The sequence below is a fragment of the Oryx dammah genome, unplaced genomic scaffold (genome assembly GCF_014754425.2).
Source record: "Oryx dammah isolate SB20612 unplaced genomic scaffold, SCBI_Odam_1.1 HiC_scaffold_5, whole genome shotgun sequence".
Taxonomy (NCBI): domain Eukaryota; kingdom Metazoa; phylum Chordata; class Mammalia; order Artiodactyla; family Bovidae; genus Oryx; species Oryx dammah.
The window spans coordinates 66,667,463-66,689,973 of record NW_024070189.1 but is presented as its reverse complement, the minus strand read 5'-3'; the positions used below and the strand labels follow the sequence as shown (position 1 = coordinate 66,689,973).

Sequence of the window (22,511 nt, the reverse complement as noted above, 5' to 3'; positions counted from 1 at the left end):
TAGCCACCCCTCCCCAGGCAGCAGCCCCCATATGGCGACAGACCTTTATTCACACTAGAGTACAGGGGTGGCTGGGCAGTCAGCTGAAGAAGAACGTGGAACGCTTCACCTGCTCCAGGTCAAAGGTCCCTGCAGAGCGGAGGGAAACTATGGACACGCTCTGGAGGCCCCACCCCCAGCCCACAGGGGTGGCCACCCCGCTGGGGGTCCCACCTGTCGGAGGCACAGACAGCAGCGTGTCCTTTAGCCTGGAGACCCACATGCTCTTGGAGGTTCTGAAGGCAAAGACAGGGTGGGGGTGAGGCCAGAGCAGCCTGGGGAGAGGACAGTAGCAGCACTGGCAGGAGGGGGGCCCTTACCTAGAATCGGGGCAGAACCGCTTGAGGAGGAACCTGGACAGGTCATGGAGGATGGGCTGGCTGTGCAGTCGGACGAACTGCTCCCGGCAGACCTGGGGACCGGAAGCAGGGGTGGAGGGCATCAGCAGCCAGGAACCAGGCCCAAGCGGCGTGGAGAGTGGGCTCCCTGGTCAGGCAGGGTGGGGAGGAAGCTGGGGATGCAAAGCCGCTAGTGGGAACAGGGCCACACCTGGTTCATGACCCCGACGTCAGCCGCATGCGTCCAGAAGCAGTCGTGCACCGAGACGAAGGTCAGGCCCTTCCTGCAGCCAGAATGAGGGGCTCCTGTGGAGGCGCTGCACCTCAAGGTCCCCTCCCCACAATCCACACCTCCCCCAACCCCCTCCGTTGACCCAGTTCTCACCTCAAGCCCCTCCCCACCACTCAGTGATACCCACCCTCCTCCTGCCCATACCCCTGCGCACTCCAGCAGCTGTCTGTATGCACGCCCCATTCAGCGGGTAGGTGGCAAGTTCTCCTCTCAGGAAAATGCCTCTTTGCCACCCACCCCTAGCTGCTGCCTGATTCTCAGCTCCCTGTAGGGGGCTGCTGATACTGGGCCCTGGTCCACCACAGGGCTCCATCGCAGGGTAGCCACCCACGGGGAGGGGGTGTTCAGGAACACAAAACTCCAGCGGAAACCAGGCTCACAACAGCCACACACACCACCCCCCGCCATGTGAGCAGCTGTTCCTAACAACCGTCAACACTTCCCACCAGGTCAGAGGAGCTCAGGATAAACCAGACACATCTGCCCGCCCCTAGAATGTCCATGCATGTTGGGGGACCCTCAGAGGGCCAGCTTCACACTCAGAGCCCCTCCCCTACACCCCCACACGAGGACCCTGACCGGCATACCTGTAACAGTGCAGGGCCGTGAGCATCATGTGCGTGGAGTCCAGTGAGTGGATGAAGTTGGGTGGGAAGCCGTTCTTCTGCTTCAATGTGTTGGGCTTCCTGGCGGCGAGCGGGGTACACAGTCGGGACTCAGCCTGGCCACAGCCTGGCCCCCGCCCATCCCTACCCAGATGGCCTCCTACATGTCTGCCTGTGCCCACACTCACTGGTTGGTGTCCACGCTGCTGCTGAAAGTGAGGCTCTGGAGCCCGCCTTTTATCTGCAGGGTGGGCATGGGGGACACAGAGGTGAGTTCTGCCCTGCTCAGTGGGGGTGGGGGTCGGGGACAGCACATACCATGACCTTGGAGTCTCGGTGGTAGGGCTGGATGATGGGGACGCCCAGGGGCGTGATCCACTCCACAGCCGAGCCCGTGAGTGAGATGAGCCGGGCACTCTCAGTCAGCCAGCGCTGCAGGGACGGCCACCGGGTCAGAAGGGCTGGATCTGGGGCCACAGCCCAGGGCAGGGGGAGGATGAAGCCTCACCTGGATGGACCGGGTGCCAGAGAACATCTCCTGGAGGCTGTTGAACACCTGGCGCACGAGGTAGTGAGATGCCTCCCATACGAACTCCTGGAGAAGAGTAGGGTGGAAAGGGTTTGGGGTCCCTCGCAGGAAGTCCCCCCACACTCAGGGGGTGGGCTTGCTCTGGAGACCCTGCAGGGGGCAGAGCCAAGCCCCTCCATCAGAACTACCTACTGCCGGATGCACACCTGGGGGAAGTCCTCGAGCTCCCGGAGGCGCCTCTCGATCTGCAGGCGGCCGCCATAGCGGGTGACGCCATACACCACGGTCATCACTGTCTGCTTGACCACCTTGCGGCTAATGAAGCCCTCCAGCACCTGGGCCACCCGCACGCCCTGCTTGGCATCCTGCTTGCGGAATACCTCCACCTGCAGAGGCAGTTGGGCGGGGCCACCCACCTAGAGGTGGAAGTTTCCTCTCCTCTTGTGGGTCACCCCCTCTGACACCTCCCAGGAACCCTGCTCACGGCCTGGTATGGTGACAGCTGGTGGGCCATGGGGTCCAGCATCCAGGCCCTGGTGGGTTTGGGGGATCAGGGCACACAGGGGTAGGGGGAGGTCATGGTGCCTACCTGTGCAGCCACCTCACTGTACACGTCCTGTGGCAGGTCAGAGGGTGACAGGTTGACGGAGGTGGCCCCCGTGCTGTCCCGGCCCAGGGCAGCATAGTGCTGGAGGCCGTTACAGGAGCCGTCCTGAGCAGGGGGTGGACAGTGACGGGCTGGGTGAGGTGGGCCAATGTCCACGGTAGGGGGCTGGGGCTCCTGTTTCCCCAGCTCTGCTTAGGCAAGACCACCCTAGACCCGCACACTGACAGGCAGCCAGGAACCTCTGCAACGGGGAACTGAGGCACAGAGAAGCCCTACCCGGGAACACTAGCCAGTGCAGAGTGGACACCATGCCATCCCTCAGCTCCTTAGCCTGAGGAAACTTTGGCCAAGCCCACGAAGGCTGGGCATGCTCCACAGCAGGGTCCCCCAGCTCACCTGGTGAACCGGAAAGTGGGAGATGTAGGTGGTAGGGTCGGGGGAATGCACCACCTGGGCAATCTCCATGCAGCAGGCCAGGGTTTGCCACGGCTCATCCGCCTCCATCCACCACTTCCGGCCCTGTGGGAGGTAGTGGGCAGGGTGAGGCCAGGCCTGGGGTCTCCAGGCCCCACCCAGTGGGGTCAGAGCCAGCCTGGGAGTACTTCCTGGGCACAGGCAGCAGCTAATTGGGCCCAGGTGGTAGGAAGACATAAGGAGGCCCTGGAGGCACGAAGAGTGATGGACCAGGGAGGGGACCGGCCTGGAGAGGGCCACTGTGGTATGAAAGGTGGCAGTGCTGTCCACGGCCCAAGACAGAGCAAGAGGCCAGCGGGAGAGTGCCAGGAAAGAAGCAGGGGGCCGGGTTGCCTGCAGGGTTCCGAGGTGGGTGCAGGGGCAGCTGGGCGCGCCCGACGGTGAGGGGTAAGAGCCCACCGTCATGGGTCGTTCAGCTGAGTCCAGGATGTCCTCCATCACCGCATCTGCGTAGTCCCGGCGCGTCTGTAGTGACTCGCGCTTCTTGAGCCCTGTGAGGTTGACCAGGTGGATCTTGAGCCAGTCGAGGCCATGGGGGCCAAGTGGGCGGCCCTGGGCAAATTCCAGCAGCGCGCGGGCCAGGTCACTGCCAAGGTGGTTGAAGTGTGGTGAACAGGGGTAGGTACGGCCTCGGAAGTCCATGTTGTGCGGCAGCCAGAAGACATGGTTCCGCAGATGCTGGGCCAGCGACAGGCGGTAGAGTGCGTCTGCACGCAGGCTCTGCATCTCCCGTGCCACCTTCAGCCGCCGTGCCAGCTCCCGCCGCATCTCTGCCTTGTCGGCGGGTGAAGCCTCGGGCAGCAGGCAGCCCTTGGGGGCCTGGCGGCCCTCGGGGGGCCGGGGGGCCTCGGTGGGCGGAGCGGGCACGCCCAGGCGAGGGCAGCCCTTGTCCCTGAAGAGGTCAAGCACCAGGTCAAGCACACGCCCATTGACGCGCCAAGCGCAATTGCCCAGCTGAGTGAGGGCATCCAGAGCGCCGTGCAGCTCGGCAGGTGGGCAGCGCTCCAGCAGGAGCTGGTGCTGCTGGGTGCCCTCCAGGGACCGCATCATCTTGGTGGGGCTCAGCAGGAAGGCGCCCGAGTGTGGTGACGTCCAGGGCAGGGGTGGGCACAGCATGGGCACCTCCGTGGACTCGAAGATCAGTGTGCGCTCCGCCGCCGTCTCCTGCAGCTGAGTGAAGGCTGGGTGCGGCTTTAGGATCCCGATCTGGGGGCAGGACCGGCCAAGAGGTCAGGGTGTACTGGAGGCAGCGGAGGAAAACCCCAGGGTCCCCTTAGATGCCATGACCCTGAGTCCAGGTCCTCAAGGTCTGGAGCCACAGCAGGATCCCAGAGCCCCACAGCCCCTGGGGCGCCCCCTCCCCTTTCCAACATGGAAAAGCACCATTGGAGAAGCACCTGGCGGAAGCTGCGGAAGGAATACACATGGTAGAGCACAGGAATGAGTGTGCTGGGGCCCCGGGGCGCTGCCAGGCTGCTGGGCATCTGCACGGCTCGTACCAGCACCTCTGCCAGCTGCTTGCCCAGCTGCACCAGCACAGACACGGGCCAGGGCTGCTCCGGGGGGGGCTCAGGCACGCCCAGTGCTTCCCAGTGCTGGCGAGGCAGACAGGGCTCTGCTACCTGTGGGTGGGAGGATGGTTCAGAGCTGAGAGTCCAGGCGCAGAGCTGAAGACTCCGGCTCAGCCCCTGGGAACGAGCAAGGTTAGGTGAAGAAACTGAGGTGGAGTTTGGGGGCCAATCTGGCCACCCCAGGCAAGGAGGGAGATGGGGAGGGGACCTCTGCTTGAAGCCTGGGGCACCCGGCCTGGGCTCCCCAGAGCTCCTCGCCCAGGCTCCCCCTGCTCAGGCTCCCCAGCCTCACCTGGGTGTCCGAGGCCAGCAGGTGCAGATACTCGGAGTAGCGCTGCTCCAGCTCTTCCACCTGGTTCCTGAGCCGCTTCCTCTTCAACACACGCACGCCCAGCTCGTGCGCCAGGAAGAGGAGCGACTCTCCATGCGGGGGCAGCGCCTGCAGGGTCTGAGGGGCAGCCCGGGAGGACAGCACCATAAGCCCCATGCTGCATCGGGACCACCTGACCCACTCCCCACCCCCCGCAGCAGCACTCCTCCCACAGCTTCCCCAACCTACAGCAGTGGCCCTGCCCCCTCCTGGTGTGCACACCTGCAGCAGCAGCCCCACTAATTCCTTCTCACTGAGCAGGCACAGGTAGGGGAAGAGGGATGGGCGGCCTTCTGCGGCAGCGCGGGCCTCACTCTCCTTGGTCTCCTGCAGCTCCAGGGACAGCACCGACTCCCACTCCGTGCGCAAGGCCGCCAGGGTCTTCCGCTGGTGAGTGGGGGGGACAGGGCAGGGTTGCACAAGGAGTCACCACTGTGCCCAGGCAACCTGGCCCAGCCTGGTGGTAGAGGTCCTGGCTCAGAGAGAGGACCTGGTGGGACGGGTGCTGGGATGAACCCTGCCCAGTGGACACCCAGCTCAGCAGGCAGGAGCACCCCCAGCCCCTTACCGCCTGCAGGACCTCCTTGGTCAGGAGCGGGGCCTTCTCCACGGACTCCACGGTGACAGTCGTGGCCATCTCCACGCCAAGCTGCTGTCGGAAGAGGCCCTGCAGCTCCTTCAGGGACAAGTGCAGCTTCGGGTAGGACACAGAGGGGTCCTGCTGGGGCAACAGGCTGCCAGTGAGGGCCCACTGCTGACCTCTCCACCCACCAGAGTAGCGCAGGGTCTCCCTGGCCTGGGGTGCGGGGGCAGGGGGAGGTGCTGGATATAGCGCGAGGCTCGGATGCTGCTGTTTTCTCTTCCAACTTGCAACTGTGTGACCCTTCTAAAGATAAGTACACTAAAGATAGCAAACCCAAAATATACATCCACACAAAGACTGGTCCACAGATAGCCACAGGAGCCTGGTTTATGGTGGTCGAGTGTCCACCAAGGGATGATGGATAAACACCACGCGGTCCCTCCATACATGGGCATCCCTCAGCTGTGAAAAAAGAAGCTCAGATACTCGCTACCACCTGACCCTGAGAACATGATGCTCAGTGAGAGAAAGACACAGGACACACAGGGTGTGAGTCCACTGATGGGAAACATTCAGAACAGGCTGATCCACACAGAGAGTGGGTTCCATGTTGTCAGGGGCTGGGGAGAGGGTAGGGGGTAACCACTGATGGGGATGGGCTTCCTTTCAAGGTTATGGAATATTCTGGAAGTAGAGATCAATGTACTAAAAACAACCCACTGGATTATACTTTAAAAGGTGAACTGTAGGTTAGGAGAAGTCTGTCCCAGTAAAAAAAGAAAACTCCTCGCATCGCCCCAGGGATCTGGGTGTTATGCTCTCCTCCACCCTGGGAGGTGGCTTCACCTCATGTGCCCTGTGCCGCCTGCAGCATTAGCTGTACAGTTTCAGGTGGGTACACTGGCCCTGCGATACCCCCATGCTGTGCCTAGGGTGCGTCTCCATGTGGAAACCAAATATGGCAAGGTGTGGGCCCCCCTCGACAGGGCAGCCTCCCATCCACCAGCATGGGGGGGGGGGGGGCCCTGCTGCCCGGAGAGACGAGGGGGGGGGCCCAGGCACCCCGTGACCCCTCGCCCCCCCCTGGGTCCCAGATGCAGGCCCTCTCACCTTGGCGTAGATCTCCTGGAGCAGTGGCGAGGTGTTGACCTGGGGTGGGGGCGGGGGTGGCGGCTGGGGGCTGAAGGCTGGTCTGGCCTTGCGCACAGCACGCAGGAGCTCCTCCCGCTCCTCGGCGCTCAGGGGCACAGCTGAGAAGAGCCCCTGCAGCGACAGCCCGTCCTGCTCCATCTGCTTCAGGCACCTGAGGGCACACGCACCCAGCTGTTAGCACCAGTGAGGAGCCCCTGGGGTCCCATCCCAGCTCCACCACCACCCTCGCCCACCTTTGGATGGTGCCGGCATCCTGGTCCAGGCGCCCCATGCACTGCAGGGCGGCTGCGTAGGACAGCAGGTCCGGGGCCAGGCCGGCATCTTTCAGCATGAAGAACACGTACATCAGCTCTTTGAAGGAGCCCTAGGGGGACCAAGCTGGGTGAGAGCCTGCAAGGAGGGTATGGGGGTGGGGTGGGGGCGCCTGCTCCTTCCCCCAATTACTCCACCACAGGCCTCCCAGCCAACTCAGTCAGCACCTTCCCCTTGGCCCTGAGGATCTAGGAGAAGTGCCACAGAGATGGGCATTGCCTGTGCCCTGCCCTGGGGCCTGCTCCCTGTCTGAGAGGTGAGTCTGCACCCAGGCCAGATGGGCCAGGGGCTGCCCAGTGCGGTAGTCAGAGTCACCAGAGCTCAGTTTCATACCCAGTTTGGCAGCAGCAGGAGGCTGGTGCAGCTGAAGGAGATCAGCAAGGTCACAGAGAGCTCCATTGGACACGGCTGGTCTAGAACCAGCCCATCTCTCCTGCCTTTCTAAACTCATAGGACCATCACCACCACCAGGAAAACACGCACAGACCCTGCACAGCATCCCCCCTTTACGGCTCCCAAGACCCAGCAGGGCTCCCCGTTCTGCAGATAGGAAAGCCAAAGCCCAGAGGGGAGGGGAAGGGTGTGGATCAAGGGGACCACGTGGCAGAAACAGGAGGGCTGCCTGACACATGCAACCTGGAGCCTGAGCAGAGGACCTTGTCTGGAAGTAGGGTCTCTACAGGTGCTGTATACATGCTGGACGCTGTATGGCACTCAAGGCAGAGGTCAGGAAGGAAGGATGGGATGCAGGGAGGGGGGCCTGCCTCGCCCTGACCTTGGATGTGAGGCCTCTGGGACTAACAGAAAACGAGAGTCTACTGCTGGAAGCCTGCCGGATGGTTCAGCTGTTCTGGGGCCCCAGGAAGCTCATCTAATCAGAAACCTGCCGCCCTGACAGAACTCTGCGCCGGCGGATGCCAGAGGGCCAGCACCGCAGGAAAGGAGACTGACGCCTGGAACTGAGCAGGCCTCCCACAAAGACAACGCAGGAAACCCCCTGTGACTGTTGCCGTAGAGACCCTGGCGCCTCCCAGAGCTGCCGGGCTGCTCTGGGCCCCATTCTGTGTGTGAGTCAGCACAGCTGAGGCCCTGTTGAGAACCTGCCTCCTGGAGCTGCACCCACACTCGCCTCCCTCCTTCACCGGCATGAAGACTTTCTCCGATGCTCCTCAGATGAGGGTGCAGACGCACAGCAGGGAGGGTGCTGGGGAAGTCGTCACCACAAGGGTGCTTAGGCAACTCTCCTCAGCAGTCACAGGTCAGAGAAGCCACAAGTGAAAAGAGCACGTCCCTTGAGGGAAGTAGCTAAAGCTGCACCCAGAGGGAAATTCACAGCTGTGGATGGCTGCACCATAAGGTTCTCGTCCCAGACAGGAGCATCGAGTAGGCTGCCCTGAGAAGGGCCTACAGCTCCCCATGCACCAGAGCCCTGGCTGAGTAACCACACAGGAATGCTGTCTTCTGGCCCTTTTGTCATTTTCACATTTTCCATTGAGGGCCAGGTGTGACTTATAATTAACAAGTCTAAAGAATTGTTAAATGGCCACACAAGAAAAGATGCTCAACATCACCATTAAAGAACGCAAATCAAAACTACAATGAGGCATCACCACACACCAGTCAGAATGCCATCATCAAAAACTCTCTACAAATAATAAATGCTGGAGAGGATGTGGAGAAAAGGGAACCCTCTCAACCTGTTGGTGAAAATGAAAATTGATACAGCCACTACGGAGAATGGTATGGAGATGCCTTTAAAAACTAGGAATAAATCTACCATATGACCCAACAATCCCACTACGGGCCATATACCCCGAGAGCCACAATTCTAAAAGACACATGTAACTCAATGTTCATTCCATTCTAAGTCACTTCAGTCGTGTCAGACACTTTGAGACCCTACGGACTGTAGCCCGCCATAGGAGGAAAGAATACTGGAGTGGGTTACCATTTCCTTCTCCAGGGAATCTTCCTGACCCAGTGATCGAACCCACGTCTCTTATGTCTCCTGCACTGGCAGGCGGGTTCTTTACCACTAGTGCCACCTGGGAAGCCCCCAAGAGGTGGTACATATATACAATGGAATTTTACTCAGTTGTAAGAAAAGAACAAATTTTGAAGTCAGTCCAAATGAGGTGGATGGACCTAGAGCCTGTCATACAGAGTGAAGTGAGTCAGAAAGTGAAAAACAAATATTGGATATTAATGCATATATATGGAATCTAGAAAAATAGTGCTCATGAACCTAACTGTGGGGAATGAATGAAGACGCAGGTACAGAGAACAGACTTGCGGACACGGGGTAAGGGGAAGGTGAGGGCTGGACGGAGGGAGAAAGCAGCAGTGACAAATATACACGATCATGTGTGAAACAGACACTGGTAACAAGTTGCCATGTGACACAAGGAGCCCAACTGAGCACTCTGTGATGACTGAGAGGGGTGGGGGGAGGGGAAGGTTCACAAGCGAAGGGTATTTGTGTAATTATGGCTGATTTGCGTTGTTGTACAGAAGAAACCAAGACAGCATTGTAAAGCAATTTTCCTCCAATTAAAAAATAAATCAAAAAAATAAATAAATAAATAAATAAATAGAGAAGGAAATGACAACCCACTTCAGTATTCTTGCCTGGAAAATCCCATGGACAGAGGAGTCCGATGGGCTACAGTCCACAAGGTCACAAAGAATCGGATAGGACTTAGCGACTAAACAACAACAAGAGTAGATAAAACTGATTTGCTGTGCTACCTAACACAACACTGTAAGTCAACTATACTCCAATAAAAAATCTAAAAAAAAAAAGCTGTCAGCATAATAAAAACTGAAGGCCTGACTCCTGGGGCTGAGAGACCAGAGTTGGAATCTAGGTGCCCCAGGTTGGCTCCCGCCTCCGACCCCAGCCCCTCACCTGGCGAGCCCAGCCAAGCATGACGGTGTTGTACATGGGGAGTGTGAGCAGCTGCTGCTGTGGGGCCCGGCTGTGCTGTGCAACCAGCACGTGGTGGGCCAGGGGCAGGTGGCCCGTGAGCAGGCAGCATTCCAGGAAGGCCAGGAGCTTCTGGCGCTGGCCCTCCAGCCGGGATTCGGAGCCCTCATCTGCCTCCCGGCTCAGCCTCTTCGGGGCCTCCTGCAGCAGCCGGGCCAGCTGCTCCTCCCAGGGGCTCTGCGGCCTCCTGCGCTCCCACTGCTGCAGCTGGCCCGCCAGCTTCCTGCTCAGCAGCCGCGGCTCCGTGCGCAGACGCTTCTCCCAGGTCGGCTTCTCCACCATCTTCGGCAGCTTCCCGTCCAGCTGCTGCCAGCGCTTCTCTATCAGCTGCTGATCCTTGTCCAGCTTCTGTGCCCAGCGGCTGCTGAGCATGGGGACAGCCCTTTCAGCCCCAACTGGGGCCTGCCTGGGGGGCCAGATGCCATCAGCCTCCGGGGCCTGAGCCACGGCCACCCTCTTCACCGTCACCTCCTCTGCTGTGCCCTCCGCCTGCAGTTGCCGCACCCGTGCCTCGAGCACTGTCGGGAGAGAGATGTCAGGGGACCCCGGTGTCAGGAGCAGGGATCAGTCCTGGGTGTGTCTGCTCACCACCAAACGCACAGGTCTGCCTGGGCTGTTCAAACCCAGCCCCGAAGGAGCTCCTGGAGTTGCCCACCACCTGCTCCTCGACATCCTCCCGCCCCGGCAGCTCTGTCCTTCCCAGGGCTCTCTCCCTCCAGGTCCAGCTAGTCAGCGCCTCCTTGGGGCTCTGCCTTCAAAATCTAACCACAGCCCCTGGCTCCTTGAATCCCTGCCTCCCTTCGCTGTCTCCACTCCAGCTATAATGGCCTCAGGGCCTTTGCACATGCACAAGCGTTCACAGCCACAGCCCACCCCTGCCCTGTGCTGCTTCACAGCCAGCCAGCTCTCATGACTATGGGGTCCGGGGCCACTGAGTTGGTGAACAGGGATCGACCACACCCAGGGAACACAGGGTTCCAGAGTGTCCAAGGCCATACTTCCACTAGCAGATCCATGCATCACTCTGTTGTGAGTTTTCCCATCTGATACACCTTATTTCGTACACACGTCCGTGATATATACATATACAATGGCCAATACTGCTAGAACTCACTCCTGAACAAACTTCGCCAATGAGACAAATTTTCTCCAAAAGGCACATTACAGTCCCCTGGAGCTGAGGGGCTCAAGACGGTCCTGCAGCACCATGCCTGGGTCCATTTTAAAGTGCTAAACCACCAACACACAGCACAAAATGCAAACACAGGGCACTAGATATACCCTGAAAAGGACTCCTATTGACAGAGTGTCACCCAGCTCCACCTCAGCTGAGAAAGTGTGCATTGACTGGGGTTTCAAGTAAAGTTCAGCTGGTAGGAGATTCTGCAAACACAGAATCCGCCAATGGGAGGACCTACCTGTGCCTCACTCACAGAACATCAGCCCAGAGACAGGAGGGCCGGTCTGGAGCAGAAACACAGCAACAAGAAAGGCACAGCCCCCACCTCAGTGGATGGAAAGTCAGCAGACACTTTCTGAACATGCAGGAGATGGTCAGTGGCAAAGTGCCAGAAAGGGCACGAGGTGGCCACACCTGAATCCCCTGGGGGGTGACCGGGGACAAGCAGGTACACTGATCACGCTGGTGGAAGCCAAGGACGCTGGCAGAGGCCATAGGGCTCTGAGGCCCTCAATAGGGGTGGAGAGGGAATTCTGCCAGAAAGGATACAGCCAGCTGGAGGGTCGAGACTGGGGAGTGACAAGAAGTGATCACATTTTCAGACCCTGGGCTTTGCCTTAAAATACGGAGGTGGATGAGAAATCAAAGAAGGTTGCTTTTAAAGCTGGTAGGACCTGTGGCTTCACTTCTGCACGTTTGCGATTTTCTGAAATCAGGCTTTTCTTTTTAAAGGCTCCCCCATCCCACTCCTGGCTGCTGGCCACTCACCAGATGTGGGGCAGGAGGGAAGCAGAAGGCATTGGACACCTGAGAGGGAGGGGACAGTGATGCCCCCAGCTCGCTCTGGAGATGCCAGGACCTGGCTGTCCATCCCCAGTGACAAAGACCACCAGCAGACCCTATCAGGCACCAAGTCTGGGAAGTTGAGCCAGGACCACTGAAGTCCGGCATGTCACAGGGCAAAGCCCAGCTCTGCACACAGCAGGCCAGTCTCTCCAGCCACAATTTAGGCTTCAAGTCTCTCATCTATCAGGGCTTCTTTGACAGTTCAGTTGGTAAAGAATCTGCCTTTAATGGCAGGAGACCCCGGTTTGATTCCTGGGTCGGGAAGATCCCTCAGAGAAGAGATAGGTTACCCACTCCAGTATTCCTGGGCTTCCCTTGTGGCTCAGCTGGTAAAGAATCCGCCTGCAATGTGGGAGACCTGGGTTCGATCCCCGGGTTAGGAAGATGCCCTGGGGCAGAAAAAGGCTACCCACTCCAGTATTCTGGCCTGGAGAATTCCATGGACTGTATAGTCCATGGGGTCTCAAAGAGTCCAACCCAACTAAGCGACTTTCACTTCATTCTCTCATTTGGAAAGTGGGAGCCCCTGGTGGGTTTGGGAAGACAAGGGAACTATAAGAGCTCACTGCACACAGCATTAACTTCACAGTGGCACCAAGGGGGACCCTGGACCACTAGAGAGCAGACTGACAACCCTTCTCAATGGGGTGGAACCAAGGAAACTTGGAGGAACGAAGGAGGTGGCTCCCAGCAGTATGGTCAGCGGGGAGACAGTGAGAAAGGAGCATCAGGACCAGTGCCCTGGGATCAGGCTCACCCTCCAGCAGTTCTGCGTGACCGCAGCCCTTCCGGCGGTCCTGCTCACAAGTGTTGGCAGACAAGCTCCTCTTCCGGCCCCAGACGCCACCGAGGGTCCCTGCTGGAGAGACCAGGGAGACTGAGGCGGGCGTGTGTCAGGGCTGGGGCAGGGAGGGCCGTCGCAGGGTCAGGAATCGCAGGATCCGGGGCAGGAACCCTGAAGACCGTGCAACTCAGTGGTCACCCATCTCAAAGTAAACACCACAGGGTAAGGGAAAAAGGAAACTGGGGCCTGAGTTCGAAGATAAATGGTTCCGCGAACTAAGGCACGGACAGTTCAAAGGTTAAAAACTCTAATTCGTAAATAGTGGGTCATGGGACTCCAAAAGAACCCAGGAATCAAAGGTCAAAGTGTACCGACAACCCCGGTCCGTAGAGTGGCCCAAGGGCGATTGAAAGCGGAATACAGACACTCGGTTCGGCAGAATCGCCAAAGCAAGTTAGCTGGATCCCTGGGGTTGAGAAGCCAAAGGTCACGGCGGCGGGTGAGGGGGCAGAGCAGCGGTCCCGGAGTCATCCCCGGGCCTCCCCTGCGTTACCTTCTTCGGCCTGGAGGCAGGAGTGGCCCTTCGGCCACAGGGCCCTCCGAAGCCCCGCCGCCCCGCGGCCACAGCGCAGCGCCGACATGCCGCCTGCACGAGGGACCACCGCGCCACCGCAACGCGCCTGCGCCGCCTGCGCCCGCAGGGAGTTGTAGTTCCGCGGCCTACGGCGGCCGCGAAGAGACCACGAACCGGGAAGGCACCAGGAGAACCACAACTCCCAGGAGGCAGCAGGACCTGGAGCAGAGCGGGGGGTGAGGTGGGGTGGGCATGAGCCGGTAGTGCCCGCCGATTGGCTGTTCCCTGTCCAGGAGGGGCGGGACAGAGCCGTTGCTTGGGCAACACTGTAAGCCATCTTTGGGAGGACCCGGAACCTGAGTTTTGTTATTTCTGTTTAAACCGGTGGTTTCCAACGTTTTTGGCACCAGGGACCGGTTTCGAAGTCATTTTTTCCTTTGGGGCGGGGGAGGAGGAAGATGGGTTGGGTTTTCCTCACCACTTACCGCCTTCTGTGCAGCTGGGTTCCTAACAGACCACAAAGGGCTCGAGTAGTGGCCCAGGGGGTTGGGGATCCCTGGTTTAAGGACTGAAGTGAAGTGAAGTGAAGTCGCTCAGTCGTGTCCGACTCTTTGCGACCCCATGGACTGTAGCCTACCAGGCTCCTCTGTCCATGGGATTTTCCAGGCAATAGTCCTGCAGTGGATTGCCATTTCCTTCTCCAGGAGATCTTCCCGACCCAGGGATCGAACCCAGGTCTCCTGCATTGTAGACAGACGCTTAACCGTCTGAGCCACCAGGGCTAGTCCTCGAATAATTGGGCTTCTTAGGTGGCTCAGTGGTAAAGACTCCACCTGTCAATGCAGGAGACACAGGAGACACGGGTTACACCCCTGGGTGGGAACGCTGCCCTGGAGGAGGAAATGGCCACCCACTCCAGTATTGTTACCTGGAAAATTCCATGGACAGAGGAGTCTGGGGGCCTTACAGTCCACGGAGTCGCAAAGAGTCAGGCACGACTGAGCACTCACGCGTGCCAAATAATTAGGACACCATTCTGCAATTTACAGATTCCTGTCCATCTTCATTGATCCAATGATAGCTTTGGGGACGTAACTATTACTATCTCCAGTTTCTCGGGAGGAAACTGAGGTTCAGAAGGTAAATAAAGTTGCCCAAAGACACATCACGAATATCAGAGACACTGGAATGAAGGCCCAGGTCCATCTGACTCCAAGCCCCAAAGCCAAGGGTAAGCTGCATCACGGTGTTTCCTAAACTTTACCCTTATACACTCTTTCTGGCCTCTGTTTACCCACGAAGTGGAGTGGGGTGGGGAGAGCAATGATAATTGGAATGAAATATTCCCTGGAGCCTGAAACGTCTTCACCCTAGTCTCCAGGCAGATCCCACTCAGGGGTGAGCAGGCCAGAGCTTTGGAATCAGACCTGAAAGGTATGCCCCACCTTATCATTCAGGTGGAGAAACTGAGGTCAGGGGAGGGAGTGTCTGTTCTGGGATCAGCTGGTATGTGAAGGATGATAATAGGAATAAGTGGTGTAACTTCCCTTCAAGCTGCAATCCTATCTAATGCAAAAGCCTTGAGGTGAGAAAAATTGTGGATAAACTGTTGGAGCAGTGTTTGGGAGAGAAGTGGTTGTTCAGTTGCTATGTTGTGTCCCATGCTATGTTGCTATGTTCTTTCTGACATGGACTGCATCACACCAGCCTCCCCTGTGATGCTATCTAACCATCTCATTCTCTGTCACTCTCTCCTGCCTCCAATCTTTCCCAGCATCAAGGTCTTTTCCAATGTTACCTCTTTGCATCAGGCACCTGAAGTGGCGGAGCTTCAGCTTCAGCATCAGTCCTTCCAATGAATATTCAGGGTTGATTCCCTTTAGGATTGACTGGTTTGATCTCCTTGCAGTCCAAGAGACTCAGTAGAGTCTCCTGCAGCACCACAGTTCAAAAGCATCAATTCTTCAGCACTCAGCCTTCTTTATGGTCCCACTCTCGCATCCATACGTGACTACTGGAAAAACCAAGGGATTGACTAGACAGACCTTTGTTGGCAAAATGATTTCTCTGCTTTTTTAATAATCTAGGCTTGTCATAGCTTTCCTTCCAAGGAGCAAGTGTCTTTTAATTTCGTGGCTGCAGTCACTGTCTGCAGTGATTTAGGAGCCCAAGAAAAGAAAATGTGTCACCGCTTCTAGTTTTTCCCCTTTGTCATGAAGAGATCCGACCAGATGTCATGATCTTAATTTTTTGAATGTTGAATTTTAAGCCAGCTTTTTCACTCTGCTCTTTCACCCTCATCAAGAGGCTCTTTAGTTCCTCTTCGCTTTCTGCCATTAGAGGGCTATCATCTGCATGCCTGAGGTTATTTATATTTCTCCTGACAATCTTGATTCCAGCTTGTGATTCATCCAGCCTGGCATTTTGCATGATGTACTCTGCATAGAAGTTAAATAAGTAGGGTGACAATATATAGCCTTGACGTACTCCTTTCCCAGTCCGTTGTTCCATGTCTGGTTCTAACTGTTGCTTCTTGATCCACCTATAGGTTTCTCAGGAGACAGGTAAGATGGTCTGGTATTCCTGTCTCTTTAAGAATTTTCCACAGTTTTTGTAATCCACATAGTCAAAGCCTCCCTCGTAGCTCAGTCAGTAAAGAGTCTGCAGTGCAGGAGACCCGGTTCGATCCCTGGGTCAGGAAGATTCCCCTGGAGGAGGAAATGGCAACTCACTCCAGTATTCTTGCTTGGAGAATCCCATGGACAGAGGAGCCTGGCAGGCTATAGTCTATGGGGTCGCAAGAATTGGACACGATTGAGCGACTAAGCACACACACAGTCAAAGGCTTTAATGTAGTCAATGAAGCAGAAGTAGATGTTTTTCTGGAATTTCCTGGCTTTCTCTATGAGCCATACATGTTGATGATTTGATTTCTGGTTTCTCTGCCTTTTCTAAACCTAGCTTGTACAGCAACTTGTATATCTGGAAGTTCTTGGTTCACATACTGCTGAAGCCTAGCTTGAAGGATTTTGAGCATTACCTTACTAGCATGTGAAATGTGTGCAATTGTACAGCACTTTGAACATTCTTCAGCATTGCTCTTCTTTGGGATTAGAATGAAAACTGACCTTTTCCAGTCCTGTGGCCACTGCTGAGTTTTCCAAATGTGCTGATGTATTGAGTGCAGCACTTTAACAGCATCATCTTTTAGGATTTTAAATATTCAGCTTAGCTGAATTCCATCACCTCCACTAGTTGGTTGATAGTAATGCTTCCTAAGGTCCACTTGACCTCACACTCCAGGATGTCTGTCTCTAGGTGAGTGACCACACCATCGTGGCTATCCAGATGATTAAAACCTTTTTTGTATAGTTCTTCTGTGGCATAAGTAGTTGGGTCATAGACTTGGATTACCATGATGTTGAATGGTTTGCCTTGGAAACAAACTGAAATCATTCTGTCATTTTTGAGATTGCACCCAAGTACTGCATTTCAAACTGTTTTGTTGACTATGAGGACTACTCCATTTCTTCTAAGGGATTGTTGCCCACAGTAGTAGATTTCATGGTCATCCGAGTTAAATGCACCCATTCCCGTCCATTTTAGTTCACGGATTGCTGAAACATCGATGTTCACTCTCGCCATCTCTGGCTTGACCACCTCCAATTTACCTTGATTCAGGGAACTAACATTCCAGGTTCCTGTGCAATATTGTTCCTTACAGCACTGGACTTTACTTTCATCACCAGACACATCCACAGTTAAGCATCATTTCCAGTTTGGCCCAGCTGCTTCATTCTTTCTGGAGCTTAGTAATTGCCCTCCCCTCTTCCCCAGTAGCATATTGGACACCTTCCAACCTGGGGGGTGGGACTCATCTTCCGGTGTCATATCTTTTTGCCTTTTTTGTTGATGGGGTTCTCAAGAATACTCAAGTGAGCTGCCATTTCCTCCTCCAGTGGACTGCATTTTATCAGAACTCTCCATCCTGACCCGTCCATCTTGAGTGGCATGGCACAGCACGGCTCACAGCTTCACTGAGTTGCGCAAGCCCCTTCGCCATGACCAAGCTGTGATCCATGAAGTGGTGGGAGAGAGGAAGCAGAGACAAAGCTGGAAGGGTGTTCGGGGGTCACACCACAGCCGGCCTTAGGGCCTCAGCTCAAGCCGACACCTATCCTCAGATGCTCAGACCTCAGTCTCCCCAGTGTCAGTGTCGAGAGTGGAGGCTGAACCTGAACTCTGACGGGCCTGACTCCCAGGTCTGGGAGCTCTTGACAGCACATTCCAGACGCAGCTGCCCACGCAGGCCTGTGCGCCGTGATGCCACCGGCTGGGAATGTTTTCAACAGATGGCAGCGTCCTCTAGAACCCACCCATTCCACCCCAATATGCCCTGGGGGGCCATGACCTCAGAAGTGACTCACACCTGGGGTTGCCTTCCTGGCGTTGAGTGGGGTATGCTGAGTCAGCTGGGCCCCCCCACACCCTGAGACCTAAAGACAGCCGCTTACATCCCCACAGGCTGGCAGTGCAAGGAGCCTGGGTTGGAAGCCAAGACTTCTGAATTCTTTTGCCTCAGTTTTCTCTTCTGTTCACTGGGACATCACATGCCCTAAAGCAGTGTCTCCTCACAAACCAGCTCTTCTCCTTTCAGTTTCTGCTCAGTTTCTGCCTTAGTCGCACTCAGGTTCTGAGTGGGGGTGGGCTCTCTTGGTGCCACCTGTGTGTCACCATATCACATTTCCCAGGCTGGGGTCCTGCCGCTCTGAGACCTTTTCACGTGGTCTCTTCTCTTTGTATTTCTTCTTCAGCTGTCAGTGAATCAGTGTGTGGCTCTGGTTTTCCACTCCTGATGGGGATATCACGTTTCCTTATAAAACTGAAGCAAGAAAATATGAATAACCCATGAGACAGGTGGAGACAGATGCCCTTAAGAGAGGGACTGAGTGTCGAGATGTTGGGGCTTAGGCAAGACTGCATTTCAGAAGCTGTTCATTGTATGCCAGCGAACATACTAAAGAGATGCCAAAACATCTCACCCAGATCAAACAAAGAGACGCTCAGATGAGTTTAGGCTGTCGGACTCTCTATGAGACTTCAGAAGTGTTGAAAGGAAGGATAGGGATAACTTGGGAGATTAGGATTGACATATACACACTGCTATATATAAAATAGATAACTGAGAGGTCCCTGGTGGTCCCAGAAATCTTCCTGCCAGTGTAGGGGACATGGATTTGATTCCTGGTTGGGGAAGATCCCTTGGAGCAACTAAGCCCATGTGCCACTTTGGGCTATTGAGCCTCTGCTCTGTAGCCTGTGCTCTGCAACAAGAGAAGCTACCATGATGAGAAGCCCGCATGCCACCACAGAGTAGCCCCACTTCCAGCAACAAAGAGCCAGCAGAGTTAAAAAAGAAAAAAAAGGGGGGGGATAACTAATGGGACTTCTCTGGAGGTTTAGAGGTTAACATTCCAAGTTTCCACTGCAGGAGGCATGTGTTCGATCCCTGATAGGGGAATAAGATCCCACATGCTGCACAGCATGGCCAAAAGAGTAAAAATAATTTTAAAATAAATAATGAATAACTAAAATAGATAACTAATAAGGACCTACTGCATAGCTCAGGGAACTCTACTCAATACTCTGTAATGACCTATATGGGAAAAGAATGTAAAAAAGAGTGGATGTGTGTATACGTATAACCAATTCACTTTGCTGTACAGCAGAAACTAACACAATATTGTAAATCAACTACACTTCAGTAAACAATTAATTAAAAAATGAAGACATTTTGAGAAAGGCAAGGGCAACTCTCTAGATGGAAAGGCATGGCATCAGATTCTCTGGGCCACTGTAACAAATGACCACAAACTTGGTATCTCAAACAACAGGTATGTCTTTTCTCATATTTCTGGAGACAAGACATTCAGAACTAGCATCACTGAGATGAAATGAGGGTGTGGGCAAAGCCGTGACTTGTTCAGAGGCACCCAGGGAAGGTCCTTCCTGCTTCTTCCAGCTTCTGGGGCCCCAGGCATCCTGAGCTGGTGGCAGCCTCCCTCCAGCCTCTGCCTTCATTGTCACGTGGCCTCTGCTCTGAGTCTGTGTCTCTCATAAGGATACCTGCAGCTGCATTTAGGGCCCCTGAGGATGATCTCCTTGTCTGAAAACCTTAATTTAATGGCAGCTGCCAAGACTCTTTCCAAATAAGGTCAAATCCACAGGTTCCGGGGGTTAGAATGTAGATGCGTCTTTGTGGATCTTTATTCATTCAGTCACAGGGACAAAGGGGAAGGGAGGGCCCTACATGTGCCTCACCTGGATTTGGGATGAGAAAAAAGGGTGTTGGAGGAGGTCACAGTGACAAGAGGGGACACTGGAGCGTGTATGAGGGATGACATTGCAGCCTGGCTTCTGTGGAGGACCTCAGGGGTCAAGGCTCGTTTAGGAATTCCCTGGTGGTCCAGTGGTTAGGCCTTGGCTCTTTCACTGCGGAGGGCCCAGTTTCAATCCCTGGTCAGAGAACTAAAATCTCACAAGCTGTGCAGCCTGACCAAAAGGGAAAAAAAAAAAGGCAAAACAATTGAACCAACAGACTTAAGGGTGAAGCAGCTGAATGTCAGAGGCTGCCTCTCAAATAGCCATGTACATAAACAGACCACAGGTGGGTGTTTTTCCTGGTAAAACACAGAACACGGCACACATCAAAAATACAGTTCAATTAATTTTCCAGAACACAGAGTGTTCCAGAGAAGACCCAACCTGTGAAACCCTCTCAGATCCCCCGTCACTGCCCTCAAGGATGACACCCTTTGGACAGTTCTCACGGTGGGTGGGTTGGTTTTCCAGACTGTCCCATAGACAGACCTCTGCTGTGTCCAACTGCTTCTTGTTCTGAAAGTCATCCATGTTGTTGTGTGTTCAGGGCGTTACTCTTTTTTCATGACTACATAGTGTGATTTTGCTGCAGTGTATATACCCATCCTCCAGCTGATGGAAATAAATAATATGAAGAATTGAGAACTCCCAGAACAGGGCGTTCATTGTGCTGCTCTCGTAACTTGTTCATAGGCTTGACGTCTTCCAGAAAACCACAGCAACACACCGCTGTACCCTGCTGGGATGGCTGCAGTCAAAACCATGGCCCATAACAGCTGCCAGTGAAAAGGTGGGGACACTGGAGCCCTTGTGCACAGCTGGCGGGAATGTAAGATGGGGCAGCTGCTGTGGAATAAGGCCCTCAGAAAGCCAACCAGGGACTTTCTTGGTGGTCCAGTGGTTGAGAATCTGCCTTCCAATGCAGGGGATATGGGTTTGATCCCTGCTTAGGGAACTAAGACCCCACATGCTGCAGGGCAACAAGGCCTGTGCGCCACCACTAGAGAAGCCTGCCTGCCACAACTAAGACCCTAGGCAGGCAAATTAATTATTTAATTTTATAAAAAGAAGCCAACCACAGAATCACCATATGACCCAGCAGCTCCACTCCTGGGTACCTGCACGAGAGAAATGGAGACTTATGTTCACACATAAAGCTGTATATGAACGTCCACAGCAGCACAATTCACAACAGGCAAAATGTGGAAACAACCTCAAATCCATCCATAGATGATTGATAGAATATGGTCCCTTCACATGGGGAGCATCACGTGGTCATGAAAAGAAGAGAAGCCCTGACACTCACTACCACATGGATGGACTTTGAGAACACGATGCCCAGTGAGAGAAGCAGACACAGAAGGACACACAGGGTGTGATTCCACTGATGGGAAACGTCTGGAACAGGTAGATCCACAGACAAAGAAATTGGGTTGTCAGGGGCTGCGGGAGGGGGTAGCAGTGCTGCTGATGAGGACAGGGCTTCTCTTTGGGAGATGGAATGTTCTGGAATTAGAGCTAAGCATCAACAACTCTGTGCTAAAAGCACTAATTGCAGTTTCCTGGGTGAACTGTGTGATGTGTGAACTCTATCTCAGTGATGCTGTTGTTAGAAGCACCTGGAGCACAGCTATCTTTCGAGGCATGCTCCCCCCAACCCTGGTCACACAGAGTCCTGGATCTTGTCCTTCTGGCAGCTGGGGTTGGGACAGTCTAGGAAGGGAAGACCAAGCTCCTGGTGGGTGGGGACTGAAGGTGTCATTCTGAGGACCAGCAAGGTCATGGACTATCTCATCTATCCTTCTGGCCCACCTCTCCTGCCCTATCTTCCAGAGGAGGAGCCAAAACTTGGGAGGGTGATGCCTATGGGCAAATCCCTCTGAGTGTGAGGAGACAGGCTGGGCGGGACCCCCAGCTCAGTCCTGGGTGTCTGTCACACCCCGCATGACCCTACTAGGCAGCAAGAGGAGTGGGGGAGCCCCAGAGCCCCCAGGGAGGCATGTTGGCCATGCATCTGGCTGGACTGGTTACACCCCCGCAGAAGTCCATTAGGGCAGGTTTGTCACTGTTTCCTCACCCCAGTGCTACTTAAATGTGCCTTCTGTAGCTGTGGCCGTAGGACTGAGGCACTAGAAGCTGAAAGGCAGGGCTCTGAGCCCAGGCACGTATCCTGTGTGGGGCTTGGGGGAAGGCCCTGCCCTGCTTGGGCCTCAGTTTCCCTGCTTAGCAATGTTGCTGCTTGGCTGAGTCTGTGAAGCTTTACTGCACTCACCTCGTGGGGCCCAGGGCTCCAGGTGTGTCTGTACACGACAAGCAGGTGTGGGTGTAATTGAGGTAGCCCCATTCCTACCCCCTTGGACGGGCAAAGCCAGATGCTAAGGATGGGTGCTGGCCTTGGTCAGCATCCCTGTTCCCATTGGCTGGCCTCAGACATGCCTACCTCTCCATCCTCCCGTCAGCCACCTTCCCACCCAAACACCTCTGCTCACAGTATCCTTCAAATAGTTCACCTGCTCCTCTACCACATTTCCCTGGGCCAACCCTTCAGTGGAACCCCAGCCACCAGCCTGGCTCTCAGGAAGCTCCAGTTGGAAGGGTAGACTGACCCCCCCTGTACTCCTGGGCATGCCCACCCAGTCCAGGGGTCTGGGTAACATGGAGAGACATTTGGGCCAGAACTTCCATCCCAACCTCCAGCCCCTAGGCAGCTCTGTCTCCTGTTTTTCTGTCCAATTTTTCCATATCTCTGACTCTCTCATACTGTTTCTGTTTTACCCATCTCTATCCCAACTGACTCTGTCTCTCCTTGTAGCTTTATCTCTTGTCTGTCTCTCCCTCTCAGTCTCTTGTCTCTGACTGTCTCTCTGTCTATCTCTCTCTGTTTCTGG

At 55.3% G+C, this 22,511-nt stretch overlaps 1 protein-coding gene across 1 annotated transcript; it reads right to left on the bottom strand.

The window, feature by feature from the left end:
* Nucleotides 1-32: 32 nt before the first annotated feature.
* Nucleotides 33-13,340, bottom strand: POLRMT (RNA polymerase mitochondrial). Its single transcript, XM_040240286.1, has 21 exons — nt 13,222-13,340; nt 12,642-12,740; nt 9,781-10,376; nt 6,794-6,924; nt 6,519-6,711; nt 5,394-5,543; nt 5,048-5,212; nt 4,748-4,903; nt 4,282-4,506; nt 3,284-4,090; nt 2,807-2,929; nt 2,393-2,515; nt 2,010-2,189; nt 1,783-1,869; nt 1,593-1,706; nt 1,463-1,515; nt 1,257-1,355; nt 589-661; nt 360-451; nt 214-275; nt 33-129 (listed from the first exon to the last, which is right to left on the bottom strand). Exons 1-21 carry the CDS (start codon nt 13,307-13,309, stop codon nt 80-82), a joined length of 3,666 nt encoding a protein of 1,221 aa, XP_040096220.1. The 5' UTR covers nt 13,310-13,340; the 3' UTR covers nt 33-79.
* Between the last annotated feature and the right edge of the window lie 9,171 nt (nt 13,341-22,511).